This window comes from Bombyx mandarina, chromosome 13 (assembly GCF_030267445.1).
Source record: "Bombyx mandarina strain Sakado chromosome 13, ASM3026744v2".
Lineage (NCBI taxonomy): Eukaryota > Metazoa > Arthropoda > Insecta > Lepidoptera > Bombycidae > Bombyx > Bombyx mandarina.
The window spans coordinates 14,505,099-14,532,869 of record NC_143220.1 but is presented as its reverse complement, the minus strand read 5'-3'; the positions used below and the strand labels follow the sequence as shown (position 1 = coordinate 14,532,869).

At 35.2% G+C, this 27,771-nt stretch overlaps 2 protein-coding genes across 7 annotated transcripts in view; both read left to right on the top strand.

Annotated features, from left to right (window-relative positions):
* The window catches only part of LOC114248555 (proton channel OtopLc), a 62,954-nt gene extending 56,386 nt beyond the window's left edge, over nt 1-6,568 (top strand). For all 4 annotated transcript variants that reach the window (XM_028181827.2, XM_089732392.1, XM_028181826.2 and 1 more), the window contains exons 6-14: nt 664-766; nt 1,040-1,150; nt 1,286-1,737; nt 1,820-1,919; nt 2,512-2,684; nt 2,834-2,948; nt 3,465-3,619; nt 4,358-4,504; nt 6,308-6,568. In XM_028181827.2, the coding sequence (XP_028037628.2) occupies nt 664-766; nt 1,040-1,150; nt 1,286-1,737; nt 1,820-1,919; nt 2,512-2,684; nt 2,834-2,948; nt 3,465-3,619; nt 4,358-4,504; nt 6,308-6,481 (1,530 nt within the window). In that variant the 3' untranslated portion in view covers nt 6,482-6,568. The remainder of the gene's footprint in view (nt 1-663; nt 767-1,039; nt 1,151-1,285; nt 1,738-1,819; nt 1,920-2,511; nt 2,685-2,833; nt 2,949-3,464; nt 3,620-4,357; nt 4,505-6,307) is intronic.
* A 1,110-nt stretch (nt 6,569-7,678) lies between these two features.
* On the top strand, nt 7,679-25,921 carry LOC114248549 (proton channel OtopLc). 3 transcript variants are annotated; one of them, XM_089732192.1, is made up of 11 exons: nt 7,679-7,783; nt 9,205-9,303; nt 16,727-16,843; nt 17,137-17,254; nt 17,577-17,664; nt 17,992-18,200; nt 18,441-18,920; nt 21,678-21,884; nt 22,311-22,534; nt 24,966-25,164; nt 25,713-25,921. In XM_089732192.1, the coding sequence occupies exons 1-11, from the start codon at nt 7,752-7,754 to the stop codon at nt 25,893-25,895; spliced, it is 1,956 nt and encodes a 651-aa protein (XP_089588318.1). In that variant the 5' UTR covers nt 7,679-7,751; the 3' UTR covers nt 25,896-25,921. The 3 variants fall into 3 exon arrangements, with proteins under 3 accessions (XP_089588318.1, XP_028037621.2, XP_089588319.1); XM_028181820.2 differs by having other exon boundaries at nt 7,684-7,783; nt 9,202-9,303; XM_089732193.1 differs by lacking the exons at nt 7,679-7,783; nt 9,205-9,303 and adding an exon at nt 14,702-14,957.
* The last annotated feature ends 1,850 nt before the right edge of the window (nt 25,922-27,771 follow it).

Genomic DNA, 27,771 nt, shown 5'->3' with positions numbered 1-27,771 from the left:
TACTATCTGGATAGCCCGACTGTTTAGTATCATGTAGTACATCTTCAACATCCCCTATTTTATTTGATTTAGATACTATTTGACTATTTGCAGCTATTCCATTTAGAATGAGACATAAATATCGTTACTCGTGGTAGGACCTCTTGTAAGTCCGCAGGGGTAGGTACCACCACCCTGCCTATTTCTGCCGTGAAGCAGTTATGCGTTTCGGCTTGAAGCGTGAGGCAGCTTTTATAACCATACTGAGACCTTAGAGCTTATACCTCAAGGTGAGTGGCGGCATTTACGTTGTGGATGTCTATGGGCTCTAGTAACCACTTAACACCAGCTGGGCTGTGAGCTCGTCCACCCATCTAAGCAATAAAAAAAAACTTCACTTTTATCTTAAATTTTAATTTCTACATACACCACACTATAGAACTTATACCAGTGTCCGTAGACATCATGACGTGTAGATTCCCTGAACAGATGTCAGAAAACCTTTAAATGAAGCGTGTGATTAATTCAAAATAATTCACATAGAACTAGCAATGTGTAGAACTGTGATGTCCGTACACGTCGATTTAAAAAAACCTTGGTGTCAATACATAGTCGATATAACGAATATTAAAATTATGTAACTTAATTTTGACTATTTTTAATAAATTCCATTTTTGTCCTCAGGGATTTTATTTGTACCTGTATTCAGTATCAGTTCTATTTGTCGTTTTTCAATACGCAAATATAATGCGACAGAAGGCGGTGACTATGATCATAAGTAACTACGGTAAGTACCTATTCTATACAAACGCAAACTTAAACAAAACAATGAGACACCGGCGTATTTAAGCAATTAACCACATTTGCCTAACAAAATGAAACATTAAAATCGCATCTTATTTGCATAACTACAATTGAAAAGAATTTATTCTTTAGTTTGCTATTCCACTGACGTTCGAAGTCGTTCTTATAAATGTACCGGAAAATACGCTTTCATGTGTGTGTGTTCTAACGAGCAACGATTACGTTTTGTATGGGATTTTAATTTATTTAATTTTAGGTCCAGATGGCGAAAAAGAAGACAAAGGTAGAACAACTCCGGCAGAAAAATTAAAAATAAAAGAAACTATCTCTCGATACGGAAGCTTTTATTTGAGACTTGGTGCTATCGGTAATAAACAATATTTGGTGATAATTTTTTCTATGACAATTTGTATTTACTGTGAATGTTTTCTTTGTGCAATTTCATTTGTGTTGAATTATGATTGCCTTTGATAATGTTCGTTTTCTTAATCTTCCCTTTCAGCATTCGGTATAGGTTCGATGGTGTACAGTGGCTTAGAATTTGGGGAATATTTCGAGATGACAGACCAATGCCGTTCAATACTGGCAGTCATTACGCCAGCCCTAAGAATGACTTTAACTTTAGCACAAATGCAATTTATATTCCTCACGAACAAAGACATAGAGTTGGGAAGCCACAAGATGATCCAAAGGTTCGGTTTCATGCACATGTTGGCAACTAATCTATGCGAATGGCTATACGTGCTAGTTGAGGAAACTAAACATGAAATACATCATTTGGAGCACGCCATGCTGTCTCCTGAAAATACTACTCATAACGTTACGGAAGAGATCTCCTGTCGAAGATCAAATATAATGGGTGCTCTATTACAACGTGCCTCACCATTTCTCTTTCCTTGTACGATAGAATATTCACTTATTTGTGCGGTCATTTTTTATGAAATGTGGAAAGAGGTAATTAATTTTATTTGAAATATGTAGATCAACAAAAGTTTGTTCGTATTTTTCTAATAGTAAACACATTAAATACTTTTAGATAAAATGTACACCGGAGGATTTTGAAAAAAAATTCCACGTCCCCAAAAATAAATCACGAAACAACTCCGTTACGCCAGAGAAAATTTTGCAGCAGTTTGGTTAGTACAAAGGGAAATTTTCAACAAACTAAATCAATGTTTCTGAAGAAAAAAGTCAACGAAACCATTGAAATTCTATTGTTTTCAAAGTTCTTATGAAGCTTGCGAATTTTTGTTTTTTTGCGAAAGGTCACTTTCCAGGGCTTCAAAGCTCGGTAGTTGGAAATTTATCAACTCCCCAACATTAATAAAAATTACGAAACATAATCGTTTAATTATTTCAAATTTAACCAATCAAATGTGTTACTTGATAGTAAAAATAAAGAGATAATATTGGAAATGGAACAATAAAATAAGCAGCTGCCCCGCTGAGTTTCTCGCCGGATCTTCTCAGCGGGTCGCGATTTCGATCCGCTAGTAGATTCATTCGTGAAGCAGCTGCTCTTGTGTTGTTAAGTTTGCTTTGGTGGAGCTCGGGCAGCTGTTAGCAAAACCCACCCTTCCTGAATGAGCCCTTGCTCGCCCATCTGAAACTGAAAAGGCCTCCGGGCCACCAATAATCCATCAATCATAAAAAAACCATAGTCTGCCTCTTTATTCCCTTTTATTTACAATAACTTATAGATAGGATTTTAAATGGGTGTTTTTGCAGCTGGTATGCTTGGTGTGAGCTCTCCTCACGGCAGTCGCACCGCCCTACATCACTTCTCTGTGGATTGTTCGCACGCACACCGCGGACTCTCCGCTGGTGTTCTCATCATCGTCCTCACCATTATATCGCTCATCATGTTCTTCGTATTAGCTAACAATCCAGATACTGTAATCGTAAGTTATACATTCTTTTCATAAGACATTTCTCAATCTATTCTCTCCGTTAATCTCGTTAATTTGTGTATTAAATTGACAATAATATAATGATTGTTATTCAACTGGAATCTTTCCGAAAAAAGTGTTTATTTTCCATACTTTTCCAGGACGCTATATTTGAAGTTAATGTTTGTGAGTTGGTTTTATACACGATGACATTAATAGCTGCCGGTGCCGCATTATTACAAATGCGTGCTCTTCCTTATAAAAGGAAATCTCAAGGTTTGTTTTTTATTATCTTAACTTGAAGTGAACTTAGCCGATATGATAATAGGCGTGCGAACCTTATCTAAAAAGGCGTTTTAGTGAAGAAGTGAAGAGAAATTAAAGGTTGTAAAGAGATTTACCACCTTTAATTTATTTTTACTGGTGGTTTTACTGGTGGTAGGACCTCTTGTGAGTCCGCGCGGGTAGGTACCACTACCCCACCTGTTTCTGCCGTGAAACAGTAATGTGTTTCAGTTTGAAGGTTGGGGCAGCCGTTGTAACTATACTTGAGACCTTAGAACTTATATCTCAAGGTGGGTGGCTCATTTACATTGTAGATGTCTATGGGCTCCAGTAACCACTTAACACCAGGTGTGCTGTGAGCTCGTCCACCCATCTAAGCAATAAAAAAAAAGATTTTCAAATGAATTTACTAATTCATTAAATTAATTCATTATCAAAAGTTTATTTTAGTAAAATTGAATTCTTCCAGAGCTGTCGGCCAAAATGTTTATCTTTTTTATATTTCAGCTGTATTAGGTCTAGACACATCACTACTGATCTTGGCTCAGACCGGTATGTTCGTGTACTGCATGTTCAGTTTGATCGGATGTCATCATACTATGAACAGCAATAACAGTTCCGGGTACACTGGTTTCTTCTCAGAGTTCTTATCTCTCATACAGGTAATCTTTCATCAAAATAATATTATAGCTTACCTATACTAATCTATACTAATATTATAAAGAGGAAAGATTTGTTTGTTTGTTTGTATTGAATAGACTCCGAAACCTACAGAACCGATTTGAAAAATTATTTCAATGTTTGGAAGCTACACTATTCCAGAGTGATATAGGCCATAATCATTTTTGAAAAAAAATTGGTTCCTTACTGAAAACTCCAACAATGTAACCCAAGGTGTAAAAAAATGACCTAAAATATTCTTTAGATTGCTTGCCCTGCGAAAACCATTGATGATAGTATAAAATAATGTACTACGACTTTGTAGAATACGTAGTTATGCCGCAATAAGTGTTCTTTAATTTAAAAAATAAAACAACGTCAAATATCGTTGAAATTTTTGTTAAAGACCCGAGCGGAGCCGGAGCGGGCCGCTAGTTTATTTATAAAACTATCATTTGTGATTTTTGTGTTATTGAAATCTTGGGACACACGTATTTTTGTTTTACAAGTTTAAATTTTCTAATACTATTTTTAGGGTTTAATAAAATTTGTTAATAGCATAGGAGGGTTCACAAGCTCACGGCCCATATGTTCGGAAGCAATTGCTGAACCCCACAGATCGCACAGACCACAAGGCTTGAGTAGAAAATAGTATTCCTACCTGAGCAAGTCATTATGAATACTTTCAAATTTCCTATTGTTGTAAGAAAATAATTAATTCTTCCATATTTTTCGATTAGACAATACTGCAGTCTTTATTTATCATTGATGCTTGGTGGCGGCGATGCAGCAATTCAGAGCAACGGCGAGCGAAGCCGGGACGACAATTAGTCACATTCTTGCTCGTGGCAAACATGGCGATGTGGACCATCAATACACTAGAAAAGGTTTTTAAAAAAGATTTATCATAATACAAACATAATAAAGTCGTAAAGTCGAGTCAGTCGATTAAGATTTTACCCTTGATATTTATCTATGACCATGAGCGACGAAGACCGCATTATAACAAAATTGTCTTATTAGACATGCATGATATTAGGACTATAATAATAATAAAAAAGGGTGCGTGTACTTATGTACGCGCGTAGAAGTTATACTTTAATTTAATTTTTATTTTTTTATTTTTTTTATAATAAGTAATTAATAATATATATTTAACGTTAATAATTTAATAATAGTTAGTATGAATTATATTAAATAATAATTTTGTCATTTATATTACTAAAAAAAGAATGCTAATAACACTTTTTTACGGGTGTACATGCGCGAAAGTTCATCTGCGGCTATATTCAGACTCGCCAAGCTACGTCAATCGTATTGTAATGAGCGATTTAGTGGGCAACTTCATTCTGTTAATTTTGTGTCACGGTGCGCGCGCATGTAAAATTTCACTCTCATCAATTTTTCATAACGCGCCTAAAGAAGTATAACTTCAATTATTATTTCATTATAATCTTGAAGTCCGTAATAAGAAATCAGAGTTTGCTTTAAGGACGTCATGTCATTGCTATATTATAATTTTAGTACAAGACTTCGGATGTTCTGAAAAACCGTTTCCCGTATTACGAAAATATCAGATATAGAATAAATAAATAAACAACTCAAAACACTGATTTAGTATCCTTATCGGCATTACAAAATAAACAAATTTTGATATAACATTTGCTTTTACGTTGAACGCGGCTGCAGACAAACGCATTAACTAAATTGAGCGATAATATAAATTGGCCGAATACCGAGTAGCTTCCAGTGACATCGAAACTCGATCATTTATATATGATATCCGGTTATTGTTCGACTCACCTGTTCCCGTGTTACCTGTAAATTTTGAATTCCGTAAATGACAATTTTGGAAAAACTAATGGAAGGCGGTAGGCAGTAGTTTAGAGGTAGCGGTAGGCAGCGGCTTGGCTCTGCCCCTGGCATTGCTGGAGTCCATGGACGACGGTAACCACTCACCATCAGGTGGGCCGTATGCTCGTCTGCTTAAAAGGGCAATAAAAAAAAACCCATCGCGCTCCACTATGATCGCTAATTATATGGAAACATTTATTTCGTGAAACTAATTGTGCGCCGCCGTCTTACTTTGAGGGTATTATGACAGATGCCTTCCTTGAACTGCCAACAACAACTCTTCCAAGTTTCATCACTACCAGATAGCTATCTCGCACAACTGAGACTTAGAATTCAGGTATCATGTAATATGGATGGCGGCATTTACGTGGTAGATGTCTATAGACTTCAGTAATTACTTAACAGCAAGGGAGTCGAAAGTACGTCAAAACCCAAACAATTGTCTATTTAGATTTCAAATTTACTTATAAAATAATTAATCCATTAGTGACATTTGTTTTCAAAAATTCTAGTGTTTGTTGAGATTTTCGATCATACTTGAGCTCAATTTTATACCCCAGCTGTTAAGTGATTACCGAATCCTACGGATTTCACCGCGTTATGCATCAGGACCCACCTGGAAGCTCTAAGTATCTCTAGAATTTTAACTATCCGTTTTATAGTATTTGAATAGTAGAGTATTTTATCCCTCACGGATTGGCCATAATCTTCTTTCTGTTCCGTGACTGCATTTCGACTGGAACATGCACCTTATCGATCAAAGTGAGCAGAAAAGTAAATTTTAGAGTTCTGATCGATTTAGATTTCATAAATGAACACAAAGTTATTGTTTACAGAATAGAGCCGAGTTTCGTCCAGCACATCTGGCTTTCTACGGACCTTGGGCGTGGACAATAATCACGCATGTTTCGATGCCTCTCGCCATTTTCTACCGCTTCCACTCCACTATTTGTCTATTCGAGATATGGAAGAATTGTTTCAAAAACAAACCAATATACTTAAATGTTTAGTAGAAATTCTGAACGGAGGTCAACGGGAAAGATAAAATTATAAATGATTGATAATTCACTGAAATAAATGCTTGTTGAAAAAAAATATGTTTTGTTTTTATGTACAGAAAACTTCATTTTACCCTATTTTTGCCTACAAAATGTTAATTGTTTTTCCTAATGTTAATTTTGTGCATATTTTCATTGAAGACCATAGACACTCAAACCTATCCAACATAAACACTGCCACCCAGTCTCTAAATGTAAGATCTATATCTCAATTTAATTGTTATAAGGACTGACCTACCGTTCAAATAGAAAGAGCTGATTAGTCGCGACCGCAATATGTTGGATAGTGCAATACACTTACAATTACATACAAAAGAATTATATGGTTGTAAATTGATTAATAAAAAACTACGTTAAAACAATTGCTTTATTTTTTACGTCATAAATTATCACAGAATATTTAAATAGGTCATATTCATAAGACTACCAGGCGTGATTGTTTAATTAACACAAAGATACGCGTGTGTTGTCCTCAGCTAACTAAACACAATGACCGCTAACCACTGTCACTGGAAAATACATTTCACATTGTTTAAATAAACACACGCGTACTTGTCGGCTCCGCTTTACATGAAATTTATTTTAAAGGCTCTTTCATTAGTTACAACATTATAAAATTATTAAAGTACAAATATATAAATTCAATAGATAACAAAATCATTAGAAAGGACGATGCATTAGTTCGTGGTTAGAAATTTTAAATTTTAATAAAAATACTAATAAACTGTGTATCCTATTTAGTTTCATGTTCTGTGTTATTTATGACCACAGCATACCGGCCATTTATTGCAAAATATTATAGTTTATATTCTAAAATACACTACGCGTACGGAGTGAAATTTAGTTTATAAAATCGAAATAAAGTCATATTAATTGTATTCTAATAGACGCAATATAACATATTCATTATTTCACAACAAGTTCATACAAAAACAAATTCATATTTTCCATTATCAATTAACACCATAAAGAGAACCCGCTTATTAAAACCGGCAACTCAAAGTGACTCATGAAACATTTCCAAACACAAAAATAATCGTAGTTGTAAATATGTATAAGAATGTATTTATTTTGTAAGTTTCACAATGAATCATGACATCACTCGTGGAGACCACGCCAGGTTTAGTCTGAACGAGATAAATCTATCTTAATAAGATAACGTTGAACGCTCGAGTGACACGTGCCGAGATAACTCACTTTATTATTAAGATTCACAACCACTATGGAGGATGTAATCCAAGAAGATATACAATGGTAAGTTTTTATTTAAAAAAAAACAAAGTGAAACATATAGTATATTTGGTATATTATAGTTTTCGCGTAGGGGTTCCGTTTTTATGTTATATATTTTTTTTTATTCTTTATTTGTACACACTGTTAATATAATACAGTAATTGCGATAAGATATAAAAAATGGCGAGCTTAACTCAACAATTGAGTTATCTACCAGCTAACCGTTCTCAAAGAAGGAAAGCTTTACATGAGTGGGTAGATGAGTACAATCTAATTAATTTAATTATTGATACTATAGACAATAACAATAAAAATAATAAAAATAAACACTAATACATAATATTACAAACTATATACATACACAATATCGTGTTAGTAAAATAATTTGTGTTGTTAAAATTGTATGTTTAACATAAAAACTTGCTTAATAAGCTATACAATTTTAAATTTACTAGTGATCAGTGTGCTTAGTGCGAGTTTCTTAACGTTCTCGATAGCGTAAAAGTTAAAAGCCCATTTTGTATGCAGTTGGAACAGCGCCCCTAGCGGCAAACGTACGCAAACGATTCCATTCCATACAAATATGAGCTAACTTTTACGCTAACGAGAACATTAAAAAACTCGGACTAAGCACACAGGCGTATGTAGGTGTACCCGCTCGGGTAAGTGTCCGGCTCATTTCTAGCAGAATACCGTCATGCGTTCTGCTTTGAAGTGTGGTAAAGCCGTAAATCGCGACCTCGACCTCATATCTCAAGGTGAGCGACGGCATTCACGATATCATTTCCATCTCTTGTGATACACTGGTGGTAGGACCTCTTGTGAGTCCGCACGGGTAGGTACCACTACCCTGTCTATTTCTGCCGTGAAGCAGTAGTGCGTTTCCGTTTTGAGGGTGGGGCAGCCGTTGTAACTATACTTGAGACCTTAAAACTTATATCTCAAGGTGGGTGGCGCATTTACGTCTATGTGCTGGGCTGTGAGCTCGTCCACACATCTAAGCAATTAAAAAATAAAAGATAATTAAAAAAGTGGACTCTGGTAACCTACCAACAAATTGACGATTTGTCCATATGCGCAATAAACAAAAATATAAAAAAAAAACTGGCTGCTTTTGGCTACTGCGAGCAGTCCGAGTTTGATTCCTAGTCTGAGGTAGTGTATTTTGATAAAAATTTGGGAATTCGGGATTGAGTTATATCTCAAGGTGAACTTATATCTCAAGGTGGGTGGCGCATTTACGTTGTAGATGTCTATGGGCTCCAGTAACCACTTAACACCAGGTGAGCTGTGAGCTCGTCCACCCATCTAAGCAATAAAATAAAAAGAGTACATCCGGTACCAGATAAAATCGTAGACTGGCGAAAGTTATTGTATAACGCTTGGCACTAAAATACTTTTAAAAGATTATTCATATTCAATATTATTTTAAATTTTAATAGGACTGGTGATACGAAACCCATAACTTACGGTCACTCCCATCATTACCACCCCGTGAGGCAAACTAGTACTACACTGGAACGTAAAATCAGACACAGCCGGTAAGTATTATCGAAACATAAACTGTAATAATGAACACTTTTACGGTTTTATTTTTGTATTATTTGCAACAGACCATTTCCGACAGTTATATTACTTCTCAGTTCTCACGGTCACTGGCGAAGGTGAAAGAAATAATGGTGGGATTACAACTGGGAAAATTGTCGTAGGTCTGGTGAAATTCTAAAATAATAGTTATCAAATGATTTGACTTTATAGCTCGATTATTTTTATTTGCAATTATATATATATTTTTTTACACATCACATTAACTGGTCCCGAGATAAGTTCGTAAAGAATTTGTGTTACAGGTACCAGATAACGGAAATAAATGTAAGATTTTTATTATACACATACATATATTTAATATACATCCATAACCTTGGAAAAGACATTTATGTATTTTATCATACAAATATCTTCCCTTGGCGGGATTCGAACCCGCGACCCCCTTGTGTAGTGACCATGTCACTTACCACTACACCAGACGGCCGTTTCTTTCTGGGTCACTCTTTTTCCTGTTAATATTGAATTTATGTGGATTAAAAAACAAACAAAAAACTAGGAGGATAAAATATAGCAATTCGAACTAACAATTACTTAATTTATCTTTGTTTTTATCCTCTTAATACTGGTCAGCATATTAGAGCGAAGTTACAATTTAATTTAGTAATGGACTGAACAGATTAAATTTTATTAAATAGATTCAAAATCATAGTTTTTAGCTACGACACAAGAATTTTGTCTAGAACGATATATTTAAAAGATATTTACTAATGAGCTGATCGACATACAATTTGGGTTATTGTTAAATAACTTAAGCTACATGTCACAAAGCGACGCTAATTGTAACGAATAAGCCAATAACAATAAGACAGTGAATTTTAACATATATCTAGAACGTATATCTAGAACGACCAGAACTAACCGAAACCGAAATATCATATGACATATTCTAATTGACTAGTTCGCATGTTGGTAATTTAAAAAAATACAGATTCAAATTTTATGAAATATTAGAAAAGGAATCAACATATAATTTAAAAATAGAAGTATTAAAAAAGGATGCTCACTGTTCTTTAACTATCGAAAATAACAATACAGTAAAAAAGGTTTTACCATCTATACGTAAATACAGCTAGGTTCTATTTTCTCCTTTGTTTGTCAACGAATTTCCTTTTTATTGCTGTTAATAAAGTATTAACAAACTAAACAAAACGGTTTTTTTATCTGGTCTTTTTCCCAAATACAACAGAACAAAATAACAAAAATGAAAATTTACATACAATGAATATAAATCTACTAGCGATCCGCCCTCGCTTCGCTTCGGAAACATTAAAACACACATGAAACCAAAAATAAAAAATAAAAAAATAAATAAAAAAAATTAGCCTATGGTCATCAGGGACAATGTCGGCTTCTAATGGAAAAAGATTTTTCAAATCGGTCCAGTAGTTTCGGAGCCTATTCGAAACAAACAAACAAACAAATCTTTCCTCTTTATAATATTAGTATAGATAGATGTTAGTGATTAAAAATTTCAATGAATAGTCCAACAGTAGTTTAAGTGAAGAGACAGAGGAACTCATATAGCTTAGTTTGTTTTAAAATCAATTGGTTTGAATTACGGCTAATCTTATCCTTAAATTTTGAATACTTTTTTGGGTTCACTAAGCAGTGAGACAAACCTGAGCTGACACCCAGCACCGCTAATACTGCGAGTACACCAGATAATCATTCTATTAAGGGTTAGTGTGGAAAATAAAGTAAAGTAGATCAATCAAAGCAACAATGCCACACCCAAATAACGTGACAGAATTAAAATCTTTCATCGGTATGGTAAACTTCTATTCGAAGTTCATACAAGATTTGAGTGCACATTTATCACCTTTATATGCCCTTTTAAAAAAAGGTAAGCACTGGATGTGGGGAAATGAACAGAATGCTGCTTTCCTGAATGTTAAAAAGTTTTTGTGTAGTACAAAAGCACTCGCACATTTTGATATGTCTTTGGAGTCGGTGTTGACTGTGGATGCGAGCGCGCGTGGTCTGGGTGCCGTGTTGGCGCAGCGCGGGCTAGGATGTGAGGAGCGCGTCGTGGCATACGCTTCACGCGCACTCACCACTCATGAATTACACTACAGTCAGATTCATAAGGAAGCATTGGCGATTGTTTTCGCGGTGGAAAAATTCCATCAATACTTATATGGGAGAAAGTTCATACTACGGACCGACCACAAACCTCTGGTGAGCATTTTCGGGCCTAACATAGGTATCCCGAGCGCGGCAGCTAGCCACTTGCAGCGCTGGGCTATCAAACTATCAGCATATGACTTTGAAATCGAGTACGTTAGGACAGATAAAAATGTAGCCGATGCACTTTCACGGTTAATCGAGTCTCAAAAAAATGACGTAGCTTCCGAGGAAACAGACTTACCCGAGCAAACCTACTTACACTTCTCAACAGAAGCTCTGATTATAATGTTCTTAAAAACAAACTAGTAAATAATAGACACGTACGTTGCATTCACCGTTTATTGACACACTGAAGTGAATACTTACTTACAAACATAACACTTTGAATCATAGGGAAATAGTAGTAACATCTCGAAAAATATTCGTGATCACGGCCCAGAATCATCACAAGTGCGTATAAAGTGAACTTAAATTCAACAGAGAGGATGAACCGTTATGAACTATGTTCTAGAGAACTCACTGTGTCCACTAGTAACAGTGTTGTTCAAGCTTTGCCAAAAGTTCCACTGCCCGGTTTCATTAGTTACATTTCGAAAAGGCATTTTTTTAACGCTGGGGAATCCATTTGCGGATACCCGGTCGAGGGGGGTAACGGACTGGGTTATGTCGGACTTCGGCGCCTCCTGAGAGGAAGAAGGGGAGAAGAGAAGGGCCGAGGTCCTTCACCTCCCCCAATTTCTCACAGGAGACTACGCCTTGAAAAAGGCGCGCGAAGCACTTGCCCCGCAGAACAACTACCGACTAAGCCCCATCGAGCTCCACCACACCGACTACACGAAAGTTACGGTACCGTGGTGCGCGCTGAAAACATTTCGAAAAGGCCTGCTCTTCTACTAGCGTTACAAAAAGTAAAGTAAATTAAAATCCTCATAACCGTTTAAATACAGGTAAAGAAATTCTAATTAAATAGACCGTGGATTGAGTGCCGAGGTCCAAGTACCTCGTTAGAGGAACCGTCTGAAATTGACACCAACTACGCTAATTACCCGTGATGACAACATATCTGCTCCGATGCAAATTGTGCTGTTAAATATACCGTCTTAAAATCTAGCCACGTTCATTAATAGACAATATCTTTTATCCATTAAAATTCTTTTGATTTCAAAAAAGTTTTTGAATAGCAATTTTTATTACGAATCACGGACCATACAATTTAAATTTTAATTTAAAAAAGGCGTTACGATATGATACATACCGTATTTAGGCACTTGTTTATTGAAAAAAAGTCAGTAATTAAATGTACCAATTATTTTTACTATACCGTTTATTAATCAATTTTGTCTCGTTTTCTTTAAACTAACCACCGATAAGGTCAAATGGATGTGAGAGAGGTAAACTAAATTTTATAATCAACTAAAAATGATGCCATTTATGGTTTAAAACATATGGAATATACATTCAGTCCTTATGGGTTTTTTTAGAAAAAAATTGTGGTTTTTTGGTCTTAGAAGAATGGCCCAACTGTCTTCCATTTTGGCGCGGGGTTAAAGTTCCAGCATTTAAAACAATGTTTTTGCTGTTTTTAATTATACCATGTCTAGTGTGTATTGCGAATTTCATAATGAAGAAAAAAAACATCTAACAAAGAATTTGTCTTAAATTTTGTCTCGTCGATGGAATTTCGTGTTCAAAGTCACTGAAAATATTACAAAAGGCTTAAGGTGAATAGACTATATTAAAAATACGTGGTTATGAGTGGTACGAAACATTCAAAAGCGGTCGAGACGTGATGGAAGATTTATCTCGTTCGGGTAGATCATTAAAGTCTACAACTGATGTTAATATCGCAAAAGTGAAAGAACTATTGACTGAAAATCTTCATTCAAGATTGTAAGATATAGCCGCCTAACTTTCAGCGTCTCACGGGTCACCATTTTAAATAATAATATTTGGAATGAAAGATCTTACCGCTGAGCTAGTTTCAAAAGACCTGATCTTTTCTCCAAAACTCAATCGTATAAGTCGCTGAGGAAAAGCTAGAACGAGTCAATTACGAACCAACATTCATGAAACACAATGTTACTGGTGACGAGACGTGTGTTTAAGAGTTTGATACGCAACTAGTCAACAAGCTTTGGAGTGGCGCCTTCCAACTAATCTGAAACCGAAAAAACCACGCCAAATCAAACAAAAGTTTGGTCGTGTTGATAGTTTTCATTGACTATCACGGTGTTGTGCTTTCGGAATTTTCTATGTAAATAAAGAATATTATTTGAGCGTTATGTAGTGTTTAAGAGAGCAAGTAAATTTGACGAAAAAGGCTATATTTGTAAAAAGGGAATTCATAAATTTTATACCAGAAAATGCGCCTTCGCACAAGGTCATTATTGTGAACGAATATTTGACGAAAAACTCAAAAAATACCAACAAACAACCATTTTATTCACCAGATATGGCTGCAGCCGAATTAATTCTTTTTCCTAAACTCATATCAGCACTTCGTGGAACCTGTTTTCATTCGGTAGAAGACATAAAGGAGAATTCGCGGCGACAACTCAACTCAATTCCGGAAAAAGCGTTTAAAAATGTTTTGACTATTGGATTATTCGTAATAATATATTATATAAATAAGGAAGGAGCATAAGATGATAAAATAAATTTGGATCAATAACTAACATTTTGTGTATTATTGATCTTTTCACATACTTGTTTGACTGAGTAGTATTACAATATAACTTTCAAACTTCTTTCGTCTTATTTATTTTCCTTTAACAACACGTTATTTTACATCGTTCAATAATACTCAATTTTTATAATGAATTTATAACTGACCGTAACAACGTACATAAAAATACTTCCATGAATTTATTAACAATAAGTTATCCAAAACTACACTATATATAGAATTTAATTATTTCATGTATATATGCACATTTAATGCACATAAAACATTTTCATTTTTATGTTTATATAGTCAGTTAGTTATAAATTACAAATGAACAAGTGAATTAAGTATATGTGACGTTATATTTCTTGATTTAAACATTTCGGGTGATACAAAAGACGACTTACCCTAACCGTGTCACGGGTGTTAACAAATTTATAGTCACAACTTATTACGTATATATATGTACATACACGCGAGCGTGCATCATACATCTTTATTATTCACTTCAGTTGTTAACAGCTGAGAGAACTCAAATCAGTCCATGATCAGCTTTACAAGTAACAACAACGTACACTTTATTCTTTAAAATAAATAAGTATATGCTAAATTGTAAATTTATAATTAATAAAATCTATATATATATCCGAATCCGTGTGTTGTATAAACCATAAGCAAATAGTTGTGTTCGAATCGGTGTCCGATGACTAAAAATAAAGAGAAATCCAATCAAAGCGCATCGAAGGAGTGGCGTGAGAGATCGGAGCCTCTCCTCGCCGTGCCTGAAGATGAAAGGTGAGGCGTTCGATGTCGGTTCATTAAAATCAACTATTAGTCGGTAAGCGCTTAGTAAAACAAAACAAGCAGGTACGACGATGTAACATTATATCAACAACTTGTTCCCGCGGCAAATTGATTCTCCTCAAAGTTTTATTCGTTTAATATTCAATGAGAATAAAAATATAGACAAGAACACAATAGATTTTAATATTAAACGTTGCGTTTTATGGCGAACACAAGAAAACTGACCGCTTGGTTCTGTCCAGCTATCCGTTATGACGCTCAAGTCTGCCAGTATGCGGCAGTCGTTTGTGCTCAGAGATTACGTTAAATTAAGGTACATAGATGAAGTGAAATAGTATATAATCTTATATATAAAATTCTAGTGTCACAATGTTAGTTATCATACTCCTCTGAAACGGTTAGACCGAGTTTTATGAATTTTTATATGCATGTTCAGTAGTTCTGAGAATCGGCTACTATCTATTTTTCATACCCCTAACTAATAAGTGTTGTCCACCCTTAACATTTATTTTTTGTTTTTAGCACATCTTTTTTTTGTTATAATGAGGCATTGTGTGATTGAATGAGCTTTTATTATTTTTATATTCCCTTATCGTTCACAGCGCTACATGCCTCTTTTACTCATTTACAAAATCCTTACGCACTTACAATAAGTTAGTTTTTTTTTCTACACTAGAAATTCCCTAGAAAACTTGTATATGGAGAGTGTGTGTGTGTTCCATCCTGTGAGGAATCTTTATTATGTATATACAATGTTGAGTACTCCAAATGACTTGTTTTTATTGCCTTTGTCGACAGACGAGCATACGGCTCATCTAATGATAAATAGTCACCGATACTCATGGACGTCAGCAATGTCAGAGGCACAGACAAACCGCTGCATTTTCTCAAAATAGTAGTATTAGTTACACAATAGCTGTAATTAAATTGTACTAAATTTATTTATCAATTATGAATTTTGAAGCGTGATTGCAACCCTCCATTGGCGTAGTACACAGAAACGCTTGCTACAATATTTTACGCAATATGATACGTCAATCCATTTATTTCATTTAGTCGAAAATTCAATATGCATTTAGAATGTAGATAAATTTTCAATTTAATATGTTATTATTAAACTAAGGTTGCCCAATCATATCGTAATTAAGATTTATTTTTAGATAAAAAATAAATACAGTGTTATGCGACTCTTATAGCATATACGTAAATTAAATAAAAAGTATATTAGAACCAATTATCTAAAGTCAATCTAAGGGTCAACTTATCAACCTTCCTTTGCTCCCTTCTACGGTATTTCCTGAGCGCTATGACATGTTCTTATTCAAACGAGGCTTGTGGCTTTTTACCGGTGGTGGGACCTCTTGTGAGTTCGCACGGGTAGGTACTACCACCCTGCCTATTTCTGCCGTGAAGCAGTAATGCGTTTCGGTTTGAAATGTAGGGCAGCAGTTGTAACTGTACTGAGACCTTAGAACTTATATCTCAAGATGGGTGGCACATTTTCGTTTAGATGTCTATGGGCTCCAGTAACCACTTAACATCAGGTGGGCTGCGAGCTCGTCCACCCATCTAAGCAACAAAAAAAGAGTACTTAATGGTAGGCAGCGGGCTGGCTCTGCCCCTGGCATTGCTGTCGTCCACGAGCGACGGTAACCACTCACCATCAGGTAGGCCCTGTACTCGTATACACAACAACAATACAAAGGCAATAAAGAAAAAAACCTCGTTGAAGCAAACAATTAAAGTAAGACATTTTTCAGTGAACATCCACCACATGCGTTACCAAGATTGAGCGTGGTTCTACCTTCCAGCAGTGGATCGAGCACCGATAACATACCATCGCCACTACCAAGCAAGAGGCCTCTATCACATGGCGAGTATGTATCATCGGTCACCTTGAGAACATTGATCTCTGAAATGCTACTTATTATTTCAAAACCAAATCAACATTCAACAGCATTCTAAGAAAATATTTTTCGGCGTGACAACCTTTTTATTCGCCCATTCGTATAACAAAATTAATATCAGAATGCACAAAATTGAAAACCATGTCTAAACTAGCCGATTCATGTAATTGCAAGCCCAAATAAAATTAAATTATACAATTTACCTAATTTCTGTTCCAAATTAGTCAGCAAGTTAATTAATGTAATGTTTCATATTATTTCAGTGAATCAATGACAGTGGTCTTGTCAGCGTTTTACGCGAAGTTATTAATAGTTTTAGGAATAGCTTTACCTGTAACCAGCACAATACAAAATGAGCTCTACACTAACATCACCTCAGATGTAAGTATTTAAAACAGGTAGGTAATAAACCTTGTTGTATTGAAAAAAAACCTGTTCGCAAATTCATTCATTCATTCATTCGCATTAAGATATCTGTAAATAAATCTATATAGGCAAATTTAAGATATAGCATAAGTAGGTAAAAAAATAATTAAAATGTTTTTTTTTTATTAAACATTTTACAATTTATATAAATTTTCAGTTCAATATTTCGCCTAAAGAAAATTATAGTGAATTGCACTTATTCTTTCTCAAAGAAGATACAACTTTTGCTTTTTTTTTTCCGGTGATCTAAAAAGATAAAGACTGTGTTTCTTTTCAGATATTCACGATGTACTTATACGTCATCAGTATGCTGTTTTTAGCATACACTTTTTATCATCTTCGTATGGCGAAACGTTATAAAGATGGTGAGTGGTTGTCATATACACTACAAGCTATTTTTTTTTTTTGTCTGAAAGTATAAAATCCGATATCAAAGCCTCGTAATTTGTCTTCTCCATCTTTCTGTCCACCTTATCCCACTTTTTCATTCCATTCTCCTCTATCAGCCGTAATCTCAACACACACTCCTCTTTCTTTCATATCGTCATTCACACACTCCATCTACGCCTTCTTCGGTTGACCTCTTCCTCCTCTACCTTGCACTAACGTTTCCACAAATCTCCGAGCCACAAATTCCTCGAAATTAATGTACGTTATTAATGATTCTTAATTCATATTAGTACAATTTTCAGATAACGTGAAACGCACTCGATATGGCAGTTTCTACCTCCACATTGGCGTAGCGGGATTTGGTGTTGGTTCCATCATCTACTCGTGTCTTCAATTTGGTGAATATTTTGATCTCTCCGGGGACTGTCAGCTGACCATCGTGGCCGTCAAACCAGTCTTAAGAATCCTGTATCTTGTTGCACAAACTGTCTTCATATTTTCATATACTGACGTGAGTTATTTTAGACCAACAATTGAATTTCGTCACTTATTCATCGAATTTAATAGATGAATCACGCACTTTTCACACATTCTGTGAAACGTGTTTATTGTACATAGCTGTCGTTAACGATTATGTAAATAATCGAACTCGACCGATTTCCTGTTTGCTTCTTCATACGTTCCATAATTACAATATTAGATCAAGGGAATATCAATGGATTATAAATAGAGGACGTTTTTTAATTCACAGGTATTGGATCCAATGCGTGGAGTGGTAATTGACAGATTTGGTCTAATGCATCTAATCGCTACAAATGTTTGCGAATGGCTAAATGTTGTAGTGCAGGATACCAGAGATGACATCGTGGATGTTGCGTACGATCAACCAATCCTTTTTCGCTATGCCAATATTAGTGGTCACAAAAAAATCGACATAAATGATAAACTGGACAATTTAACAATTGAAGAAATAGTCGATTATCCCAAGCCGCTGCTATCGGTGTTCAATAATAACCGAACTGACATAGGGAGCGTTAGTACGAACTTAAGTTTTAAATATTTCAACGCAACTATGAATAACGATATATGGATATGTAATGTTTCGGATATGATAACACCGCTCATAAGAAATGTGAATCCATACTTGAGACCTTGCGGTGTGGAGTACAGCCTTTTGTGTTCGGTTATAATAGCAGTAATTTGGAACGACCTATGCACAGTTCCTGGATCGGTAAGTAAAATTAGATTCTAATATTCAAATGCTTTATATGTTTTTTAATAATTTTTTTTATTACTTAGATAGGTGGACGAGCTCATAGCTCACCTGTGGTTATTGAAGCTGTTGTGTTAAGTGGTTATTGAAGCCCATAGACATCTACGACGTAAATGCGCCACCCACCTTGAGATATAAGTTCTAAGGTCTGAATATAGTTACAACGGCTGCCCCACCCTTCAAACCGAAACGCTACTGCACGTTTACTGCTTCACGGCAGAAATAGGCGGGGTGGTGGTACCTACCCGTGCGGACTCCCAAGAGGTCCTACCACCAGTAATTACGCAAATTATAATTTTGCGGGTTTGATTTTTATTACACGGCATTATTCCTTCACCGTGGAAGTCAATCGTGAATATTTGGTACGTATTTCATTAGAAAAATTAGTACCCGCCTGCGAGATTCGAACACCGTTGCATCGAATAGATATGAATGCACCGGACGACTTATCTTTTAGGCCACGACGACTACAACTGTTCGACTTCACTGTTATTAAGACGCCGTGAAACACATTCCGATGAGTTTTTTTTCCTGCTCAACATAAATTAAATTCAAAATGGTACAACGCGTTTGTTGGTCCAACTGAGGTGGGCTTTTAAAAAGCCTTATACATGTTTAAGTCTCAAAATATTAGTCTCCGTACAAAATGTTGTCTAAAAATTAAGACTATATAAGTAGACGTGGAACTTTTATAAATTTGTGATGGAACTTTTTATCAGGATAAAATTTAATTATTTTTATTTTAATATTTCTTCTTTTTTCTCTCTATCTACATTAATTTTATAGTTCAGTAATTATCTAAAAAGATTAAAAAACTACGAATTATTTATATTCTGATTAAAAAGCGCCTCAAGAAGTTTATAATATTTACTCCATTAATATTCATATAGTTCAGATTCGTAGGAATTAAATATTTAATGTATACAGAAGTAATGTTCTATTTGTTTTGCTAATACTATAACCAATAATAAGTAAGTTGACTTATTTCTGAATATTTCATAACTCTATTAAGTATTTTTAACACGTTTTGATGAATAGTTCAAATGCTACGCTTCTATGCTACGGTTAAGTCCGTCGCGGTTAGTTTTAATAATTACCGATTAGAATTAACATTATAATTTATATTTCTTCCATAATATATCTGTATCCATCAAATCTTGTCCGAAGTTTAAGTAGAAAACCGGAATGTTAGGGCTTTTTTTTTTTGTAACCAAGAAACTGATGACATCGCTTAGTTGTAAAATCATTGATCACATGGTAAGTGCATTTTAGACAATTATAAGACAGGATATTAGTTCTAGTTATCGGATTTAGTAATAATATATAAATCACGAGACTTAACCCTAATTTCCATAATAAATAAATAAAAAGTACTCGTAATAATAATAAAGTTTTATTATTAGGAAAAGGATAAGTTAAAACATTACATAAGTAATTATTATTGTTCGCATTCTAAATTGAGTCGAATAATTTGAGACCGAATATAAAATGGCTATCGCTATTTCCTTTTTATATTACCAAAATGGGTGGCGAGGGTCACGGCCGATCTGATGTTAAATGGTCACCGAAGTCCATAGACATTGACAAAGTCAATGCCGCCGCTCATCTTGAGACATGAGTTTGAAGCCTTCGTTTTTGCAGTATAATGGCTACCCCACCTTGCAATCCAAAACGTATTATTGCTTCACGGCAGAAATAGGCAGTGTGTTGGCACCCACCCTTGCGGGCTCACAAGACACCCTACCACAGTAAATTCTATTTCTACTATTAACTTATCGTGAGCTCTAACCCCAAAGGCAGAACAGTCGTTGCATCAATACAATTAAGACTACAATCAGACCTGGGGATAGCAATCGATGAATCCTTATCCTCGCGTTATCTTCCGCATTACTGGGGGTCGTGATTCCCGCCATGAGATATTAACACTAATCATACCAACACTTACTGGTACCTATTTCTACCGTAGTGGCTAGATAACAGTATACGACAAGTATTACTCAAAATAAACAAAAAAAAGGATAATAACTGTAAATGAATTGGTAAAAAAATGTCATGTATCAAATGTGCAACAGCAATAAGATGATACGTGCATTTTCAATGCAAAAATAGGTCATTTGACCCGTTATGGTATGCTTAGTGTTAATTTCTGTGATGATACTCCTCTACCTGCTTTTTTTAGGCAAATTTTCTCTGATTGAGCCCGTAAGCTCACCTATCCCCGAGAAGCTGGAATTGCTCCTTAGACTACCAGAGAATAGGTAGGGAAAAACGAAAAAAAAAACACTATTAAAATGAGACTTGGACCTCACGCTTGAAATCGTTCACCCATCTAAACAATAAAAAATATAATAAAAACATATCAAATGCACCTCGGAAACTTAAAAGCTACTATTGCCGGTTGATGTGAAAATTAATTGTATATTATGTAATATGTTCGTTAGTCTTCGGTTATTATTAATACATTTCATTTAACTACACTAACCGTAACACGCAAAATAATTTAGATTTATACAGAATCGACTTTCTAATATTTGAATTCACTTCACAAGACTATATCACTTGATTGAATAAAAATTTTCTATCACATCTTGTGTGAGACGCTTTACGCATTTTAAATATAGGAAAACATAAGTTCACATAATAATATAAAAACTTATTTTTGTTTGTATAACATAATATGTAACTGTAGTAAACCTATTTAATATTTGCATTCAGAAACCTTCGAAGAAATCAAAAGCATTCAAAGAAATAAAGCAATGCTGTGCTCGAGTCAAGTCTAACAATCATTTCTCAGTAGATTGTGGAAGTGCTCATAAAGGCCTATTCATGGGTATTGCTGTTCTTGCCGGCACTATCGTTAGTCTGATGCTCTTCAACGGCCTATTTCAAAAAAAACAACACGTTGAACTAGCGCTCCTACAGGTAAGACCATCCTGATGAAAATATATACTAGGCCTAGACTTTTTTTTAAAATTAAATCTTTTTTTTTATTGCTTAAATGAGTGAACGAGCTCACAGCCCACCTGGTGTTAAGTGGTTACTGGAGCCCATAGACATCTACAACGTAAATTCGCCACCCACCTTGAGATATAAGTTCTAAGGTCTCAAGTATAGTTACAACGGCTGCCCCACCCTTCGAACCGAAACGCATTACTGCTTCACGGCAGAAATAGGCAGGGTGGTGGCATCTACCCGCGCGGACTCACAAGAGGTCCTACCACCAGTGTATCACAATAAATATAAATAAACAGCATGGTATCGAAGCTCAAGGGTAATTTTAATATATAAAAGATCAGTTTATCATATTTCGTTCGCTTTCAATCTTGACTTGATTTAATATCTCATTAGATCAACATATGGGAGACGATTCTATTCGTTTTGATGACGATAGCATCAGCAGCGTGCATTCAGCGTATGAGAGCCTTACCGTTGCGAAAAGCTGTGTCGTCTCTACAATTAGAACACGCGCTGTTACTTGTCACGCAATGTGGCGTATACCTTTACTATTTATTTCAAATAATAGGCACTGGCTTCCTATTAAAACGATACTCGGAAGGATCAAGAGCTACCAGGTGAGATTTTATTGGATATTAAACATTACTAGAGCTCCCGCAGTAGTCGAAATTCGACTATAATTAATTGAAATTGTAAATTTGTACACTGTTATGATTGTATTTTATACTTCTATAATCACAAATTTCGCCAAGACTACATTATAAAAAATATTTACAAAGACAAACAATATTTAATCTATTCTCAATTTGACAACAGACGTCAAGAACAAAAGCTTGACAATAAATAGTATGCATACATGTGTGCGTCTAATACATAGTATGTAGTGTGTGTAATGTCTTCTTTATTGATTTAATGTATCTTTTATGCATTATTTAAAAAAAAAATAGCATTGTGCACTTCTTCTCTATATTCTCTATAAGTGTGGAAAATTTCATACTCCTCCGTCCGCGCAATTTTCGTAAAAAGGGATACAAAGTTTTTGCTTCACGTATTAATATATAGATGTATTGTATCTGCTATGTTTATAAGAAAAAAATTTAGACGCCTTAGAACCGAAACCAGAACTTTACCTATTCAAAATAGGCACTCTATAAGCAAAGTTTTCCATCGCTAAAGTACAAATAATTGAAGAATGTATTTTTTACATTCCAAGCCTTTTGTTGATACCCATTGGTTGGATATGATAACTTAAAAGTAGGTGGATTGTATATTGAATTATTTAAGTTCCATTAAACAGAGGCTTGTTTGACAATGTCGTCGTCGTGGCCTAAAGGATAAGACGTCCGGTGCATTCGTGTTGAAGCGATGCACCGGTGTTCGAATCCCGCAGGCGGGTACCAATTTTTCTAATGAAATATGTACTCAACAAATGTTCACGATTGACTTCCACGGTGAAGGAATAACATCGTGTAATAAAAATCAAACCCGCAAAATTATAATTTGCGTAATTACTGGTGGTAGGACCTCTTGTGAGTCCGCGCGGATAGGTACCACCGCCCTGCTTATTTCTGCCGTGAAGCAGTAATGCGTTTCGGTTTGAAGGGTGGGGTAGCCGTTGTAACTATACTGAGATTTTAGAACTTGTATCTCAAGGAGGGTGGCGCGTCTACGTTGTAGATGTCTATGGGCTCCAGTAACCACTTAACATCAGGTGGGCTGTGAGCTCGTCCACCAATCTACGCAATAAAAAAAAAATAAAAAAAAAAAAAAAAAAAAAAAAAAAAAAAAAAAAAAAAAAAAAAAAAACAAAGTAAAGCGCATGAAAATATGCTTTGGCAAAAATACATATATACAAACAGATGGGGAGTTTAGCTTACGGTTCACTCAAATACAATACAACGTATTAGCGGTAGGTATTGCTGAAGTCCGTGAACGACGGTAACCACTCACCATTAGGTGGGCCGTATGCTCGTCTATCTACATGGGCAAAAAAAAACCTATTCACGTTAGTTCCAAGAAATAAATTGATAATATAAAGAAATCCCATTGAAATAACTACTATAAAGATATGATTGCCAAAGCAAAGCAGTATTTAAAAGTAAAAGTGGAAAACCCGATGGTGAATATTGATGCGGAATCTGGGCTCGCCTACTAGCACACCATACCATGTGGATGATAAGGAATAAGAAAAATGTTAAGAGGAACTTTAAGCCGATAAACACCTCTTTGTGGATTACTAAATAAATTGCGATCCACCTCTGATAAACTCCGTCAAAGCCGGCACCATCCACCTTGAAATCCTTTTAATATTATACGAAAGTCAAATTATTTTCCAACAATTATAGGTATATGTCGATTTTCGATGTAGGTACTTTCTATTTTAAAATTTAATAGCCTCTTTTAGTCTAGTGGTTAGTAGCCTTAACTTCTACACCACGGCGTTCGTGTTCGATTCCCGGTCGAAGTCAGTTTCTTTATTGATTATATACGGAGTCTGGATATATTTGCTCTTGTCTCGTATCTTTTTGGGAGTTAACGAAAAAGGAAAAATCTTCCACGAAGCGGATGCAAATGCTCGGTAGACTGACGATCCAAATGATTTTTTTTTTCTTATTGCTTAGATTGGTGGACGAGCTCACAGCCCACCTGGTGTTAAGTGGTTACTGGAGCCCATAGACACCTACAATGTAAATGCGCCACCCACCTTGAGATATAAGTTCTAGGGTCTCAAGTATAGTTACAGCGGCTGTCTCACCCTTCAAACCGAAACGCATTACTGCTTCACGGCAGAAATAGGCAGGGTGGTGGTACCTACCCGCGCGGACTCACAAGAGGTCCTACCACCGGGAATTGTTCGGCACTTGTATAAATGCAAACTTATTTTGAAAATATCGATAGCGAGATTTAGGTAACTATTAAATATCTTATGTTCCGTGATAGTTGCCCACTACATGTGCTTTTCCAGTACCCAGACCACAGAAAATTATCCTAGGTTTGATATAGAATTTGTTATTTTTTTTAAATAAAATTTATTTCTTCATTTCTCAGGATAATATCTCCACTTTGTGCAGTTATCCAGAGCTCTTGCCAAACTTTGTTAGTTCTGGACGCGTGGGCTCGAAGAAGTACCAGTAACGGAAGACAGCGACCCGGCAGACAGCTGATCACTTTTCTTCTCGTGGGAAATTTCGCCTTATGGCTCTTAAATAGAGTTAAAAACGGAAGAGCAGAATTCCATCCGCTACAGGTTCTATTAATAAATTAGTAAACGCAACATTTACAATTTGATTACGGGCGCTTAGTTCTTGGTGCTATGAGTGAGAGATCCAGCAGAATACGTGAATTTACAACAAAATTACAAAAGTACACACCCCTTGCAATAGTTTTAGGAGTAACCAGATAGTCCTATAGACTTAATAATTCATCTTTTTTTTTATAAATAAAAACAATGTATCAAAATGCAAAGGAACATTTCACTATTAAAGACGTATTTAGAAATCCTGAATTTCTTTACATTATACCGAAGAGTTTATAATATAATACAATAAAAAATGCCAGCTCCCGGGGTTATTGCATGTGACATGTAGGACGTCCGTTCCATCATTAGTTGCTTTAGATTGAGAATTTATATTATTTCAACAACAATAATATATTTGGCGTTCTCAAATAATTTGAGATGTAGTAAATACATTATTACCGCTTTGACTGGGAGAAGGTGCCTTTACACTTTATTCAATAGTCGCCTGTTGTTTTAATATCTACCTAATCTAATTTAATATTTATCAATTCTTACAGATGGAGTTTTACGGTGTTTGGGCTTGGACACTGATAACTCACGTATCAGCACCGTTGCTTGTTTGCTACAGATTTCAAGCCACTGTATGTCTGTATGAAGTTTGGAAGAACTCTTACAAAAGAAAAAATATCGGTGAATATAATGATACAAATGAATTCGAATTAAAGAATCATGCGCCGTGAATAAATGTCTTTATTTTTATTAAAAACCATAGTTTTTTACTTGTAAAATTGTCATATAAAAAAAAAAAAAATAGTTTAAAAAAACAAAAAAATACGCTTTTGTAGAAAATCCCACTAAAAATAGAAAATAAATCTTAATAAATTTGAATTAAAAATAGTGTAAGAAAAAATGATTTTATTGTAAAACAAGCGTGGGGTGCATGATATCAGTAGTTATAAATATTTTATGAACAGATATGAGTAGAAGGGTTATTTTGATAATATCCTGAAAAGCACGTATTTTTTTGTTTTTTGAAACTATTATTTATTTTTCATTTTTTAGTTGAATTTCAATTTATTTTTTTAAATATTGAATTGTCATCGGTCCTTAATAAGTATTCGAGTTAATCTGACGTTTTGAAGGGGGTCAAAATCATGTTCAAATATTCCGTTACATTCTAACATAGGTACATACGTCTGAAGCTAATAAAAACGTATTAAAAATTGTATTTTCTATACATTATTTCTATAACAAATTTCGTTGCTATACCAAAACGTTGAAATCAGGGGCTAACTCGTAACTGACCAGTCATACATCACCTATCAAATACATTAATAAAACATGCAATATTTTATTACACTTATCACGAGTGGCCTAATTTTAAGCAAAATAATTCCATTCCGTTTGCTCTTACAAAAAAAAAGAGATTTTACCTTTCGGTACCCTGGTATCGAGCGACGAAACTGTGCCGGTGTTCAAATCCCTCAGGCAGGTACCAATTTTACTAACGCACGTTCACGAAAGACTTGCACGATGAACGAATAACATCGTGCAATAAAGATCAAGTCAGCTAAAAGAAAAATTCATAATTACTGATGGTAAAGTGTTTTCTGAGACTACACGGTAATAACTATGTACCTGTTTCTGCAGTGAAGCAGTAATTCGTTTCTGTTTGAGAAGTGGTGCGGCCGTTGTACTGTAGAACTGATATTTAGAATTCAAGTCTCAAGGTGGGTGGCAGCATTTACGTTGTTGATGTCTATGGGCACTGGTGACCACTTAAGATGGCCGTGGGCTCGTCTACCCATCTAAGCAACTAAAAAAAGCAATTAAGCAACAAATAAAAAAGCATCTAAGCAATTAAGCTTAAAATGAATTTAGTGAAACAGATGCTGAGCGGTCAACTGGCCCTCATTGTTACATGTTTAAAACTAGAGATGCAGTTTATGAATAAAATAATAGATTTCTATTTCTAAGTTGCTGTTGGCAACGACGAATCAAAAGCGGTCGTGGAAGCTGACGATTACTCAATCTATTCCTGAGTCAGCAGCAGCTTTCAACGTTAAATTGTCAAGGTAAAAAAAAAAGGTGTGTGGTATCGTGGAACACCGGATAGGAACGAAGTTCCTTATTATAAAAATATTAATTTTAAGTTCTATTCGAGGTATAAACTGGAGGTTTCGCAACAACCCACTGTCATTCGGTAACGTTCGAACTTATTGTGGTACACTTCATTCACGGTTGCTTGCATAAGAGTTAGTATATTGCGCAAACGAACGCTCTGAGATCGTGGTCAATGAATGATAAAAAAATATGTTATTTTTTGTACGTTATTACAAAGTTAAGTGGTACACTGTGGACATTACTAATTTGTACGTTATTACAAAGTTAAGTCGTACACTGTGTGCATTTTTTTCCTGGTTAGGGTACCCCTCCGCATCGTCTAATAAGGAACTTCGTTCCAAAAACCTAGATAAGTGCGTGCCGCACGAACTGAACGATCGCCAGAACGATTAAGGCTTTAAAGTATGCCTTGCATTGCTTACCAGACACAGAAACAAAGGGATTTTAAACCGCACTTTCACATGCTACAAAAAAATGGATTCACTTTAATAA

Excerpts from the sequence above, each read along its gene's own strand:
- LOC114248549 (XM_028181820.2), top strand. The coding sequence starts at position 7,752 with ATGGAGGATGTAATCCAAGAAGATATACAATG. Across the intron at positions 9,304-16,726 it reads CGTAAAATCAGACACAGCCG|TGAACATCCACCACATGCGT; the intron begins GTAAGTATTATC and ends GACATTTTTCAG. Across the intron at positions 21,885-22,310 it reads TTGAACTAGCGCTCCTACAG|ATCAACATATGGGAGACGAT; the intron begins GTAAGACCATCC and ends ATATCTCATTAG.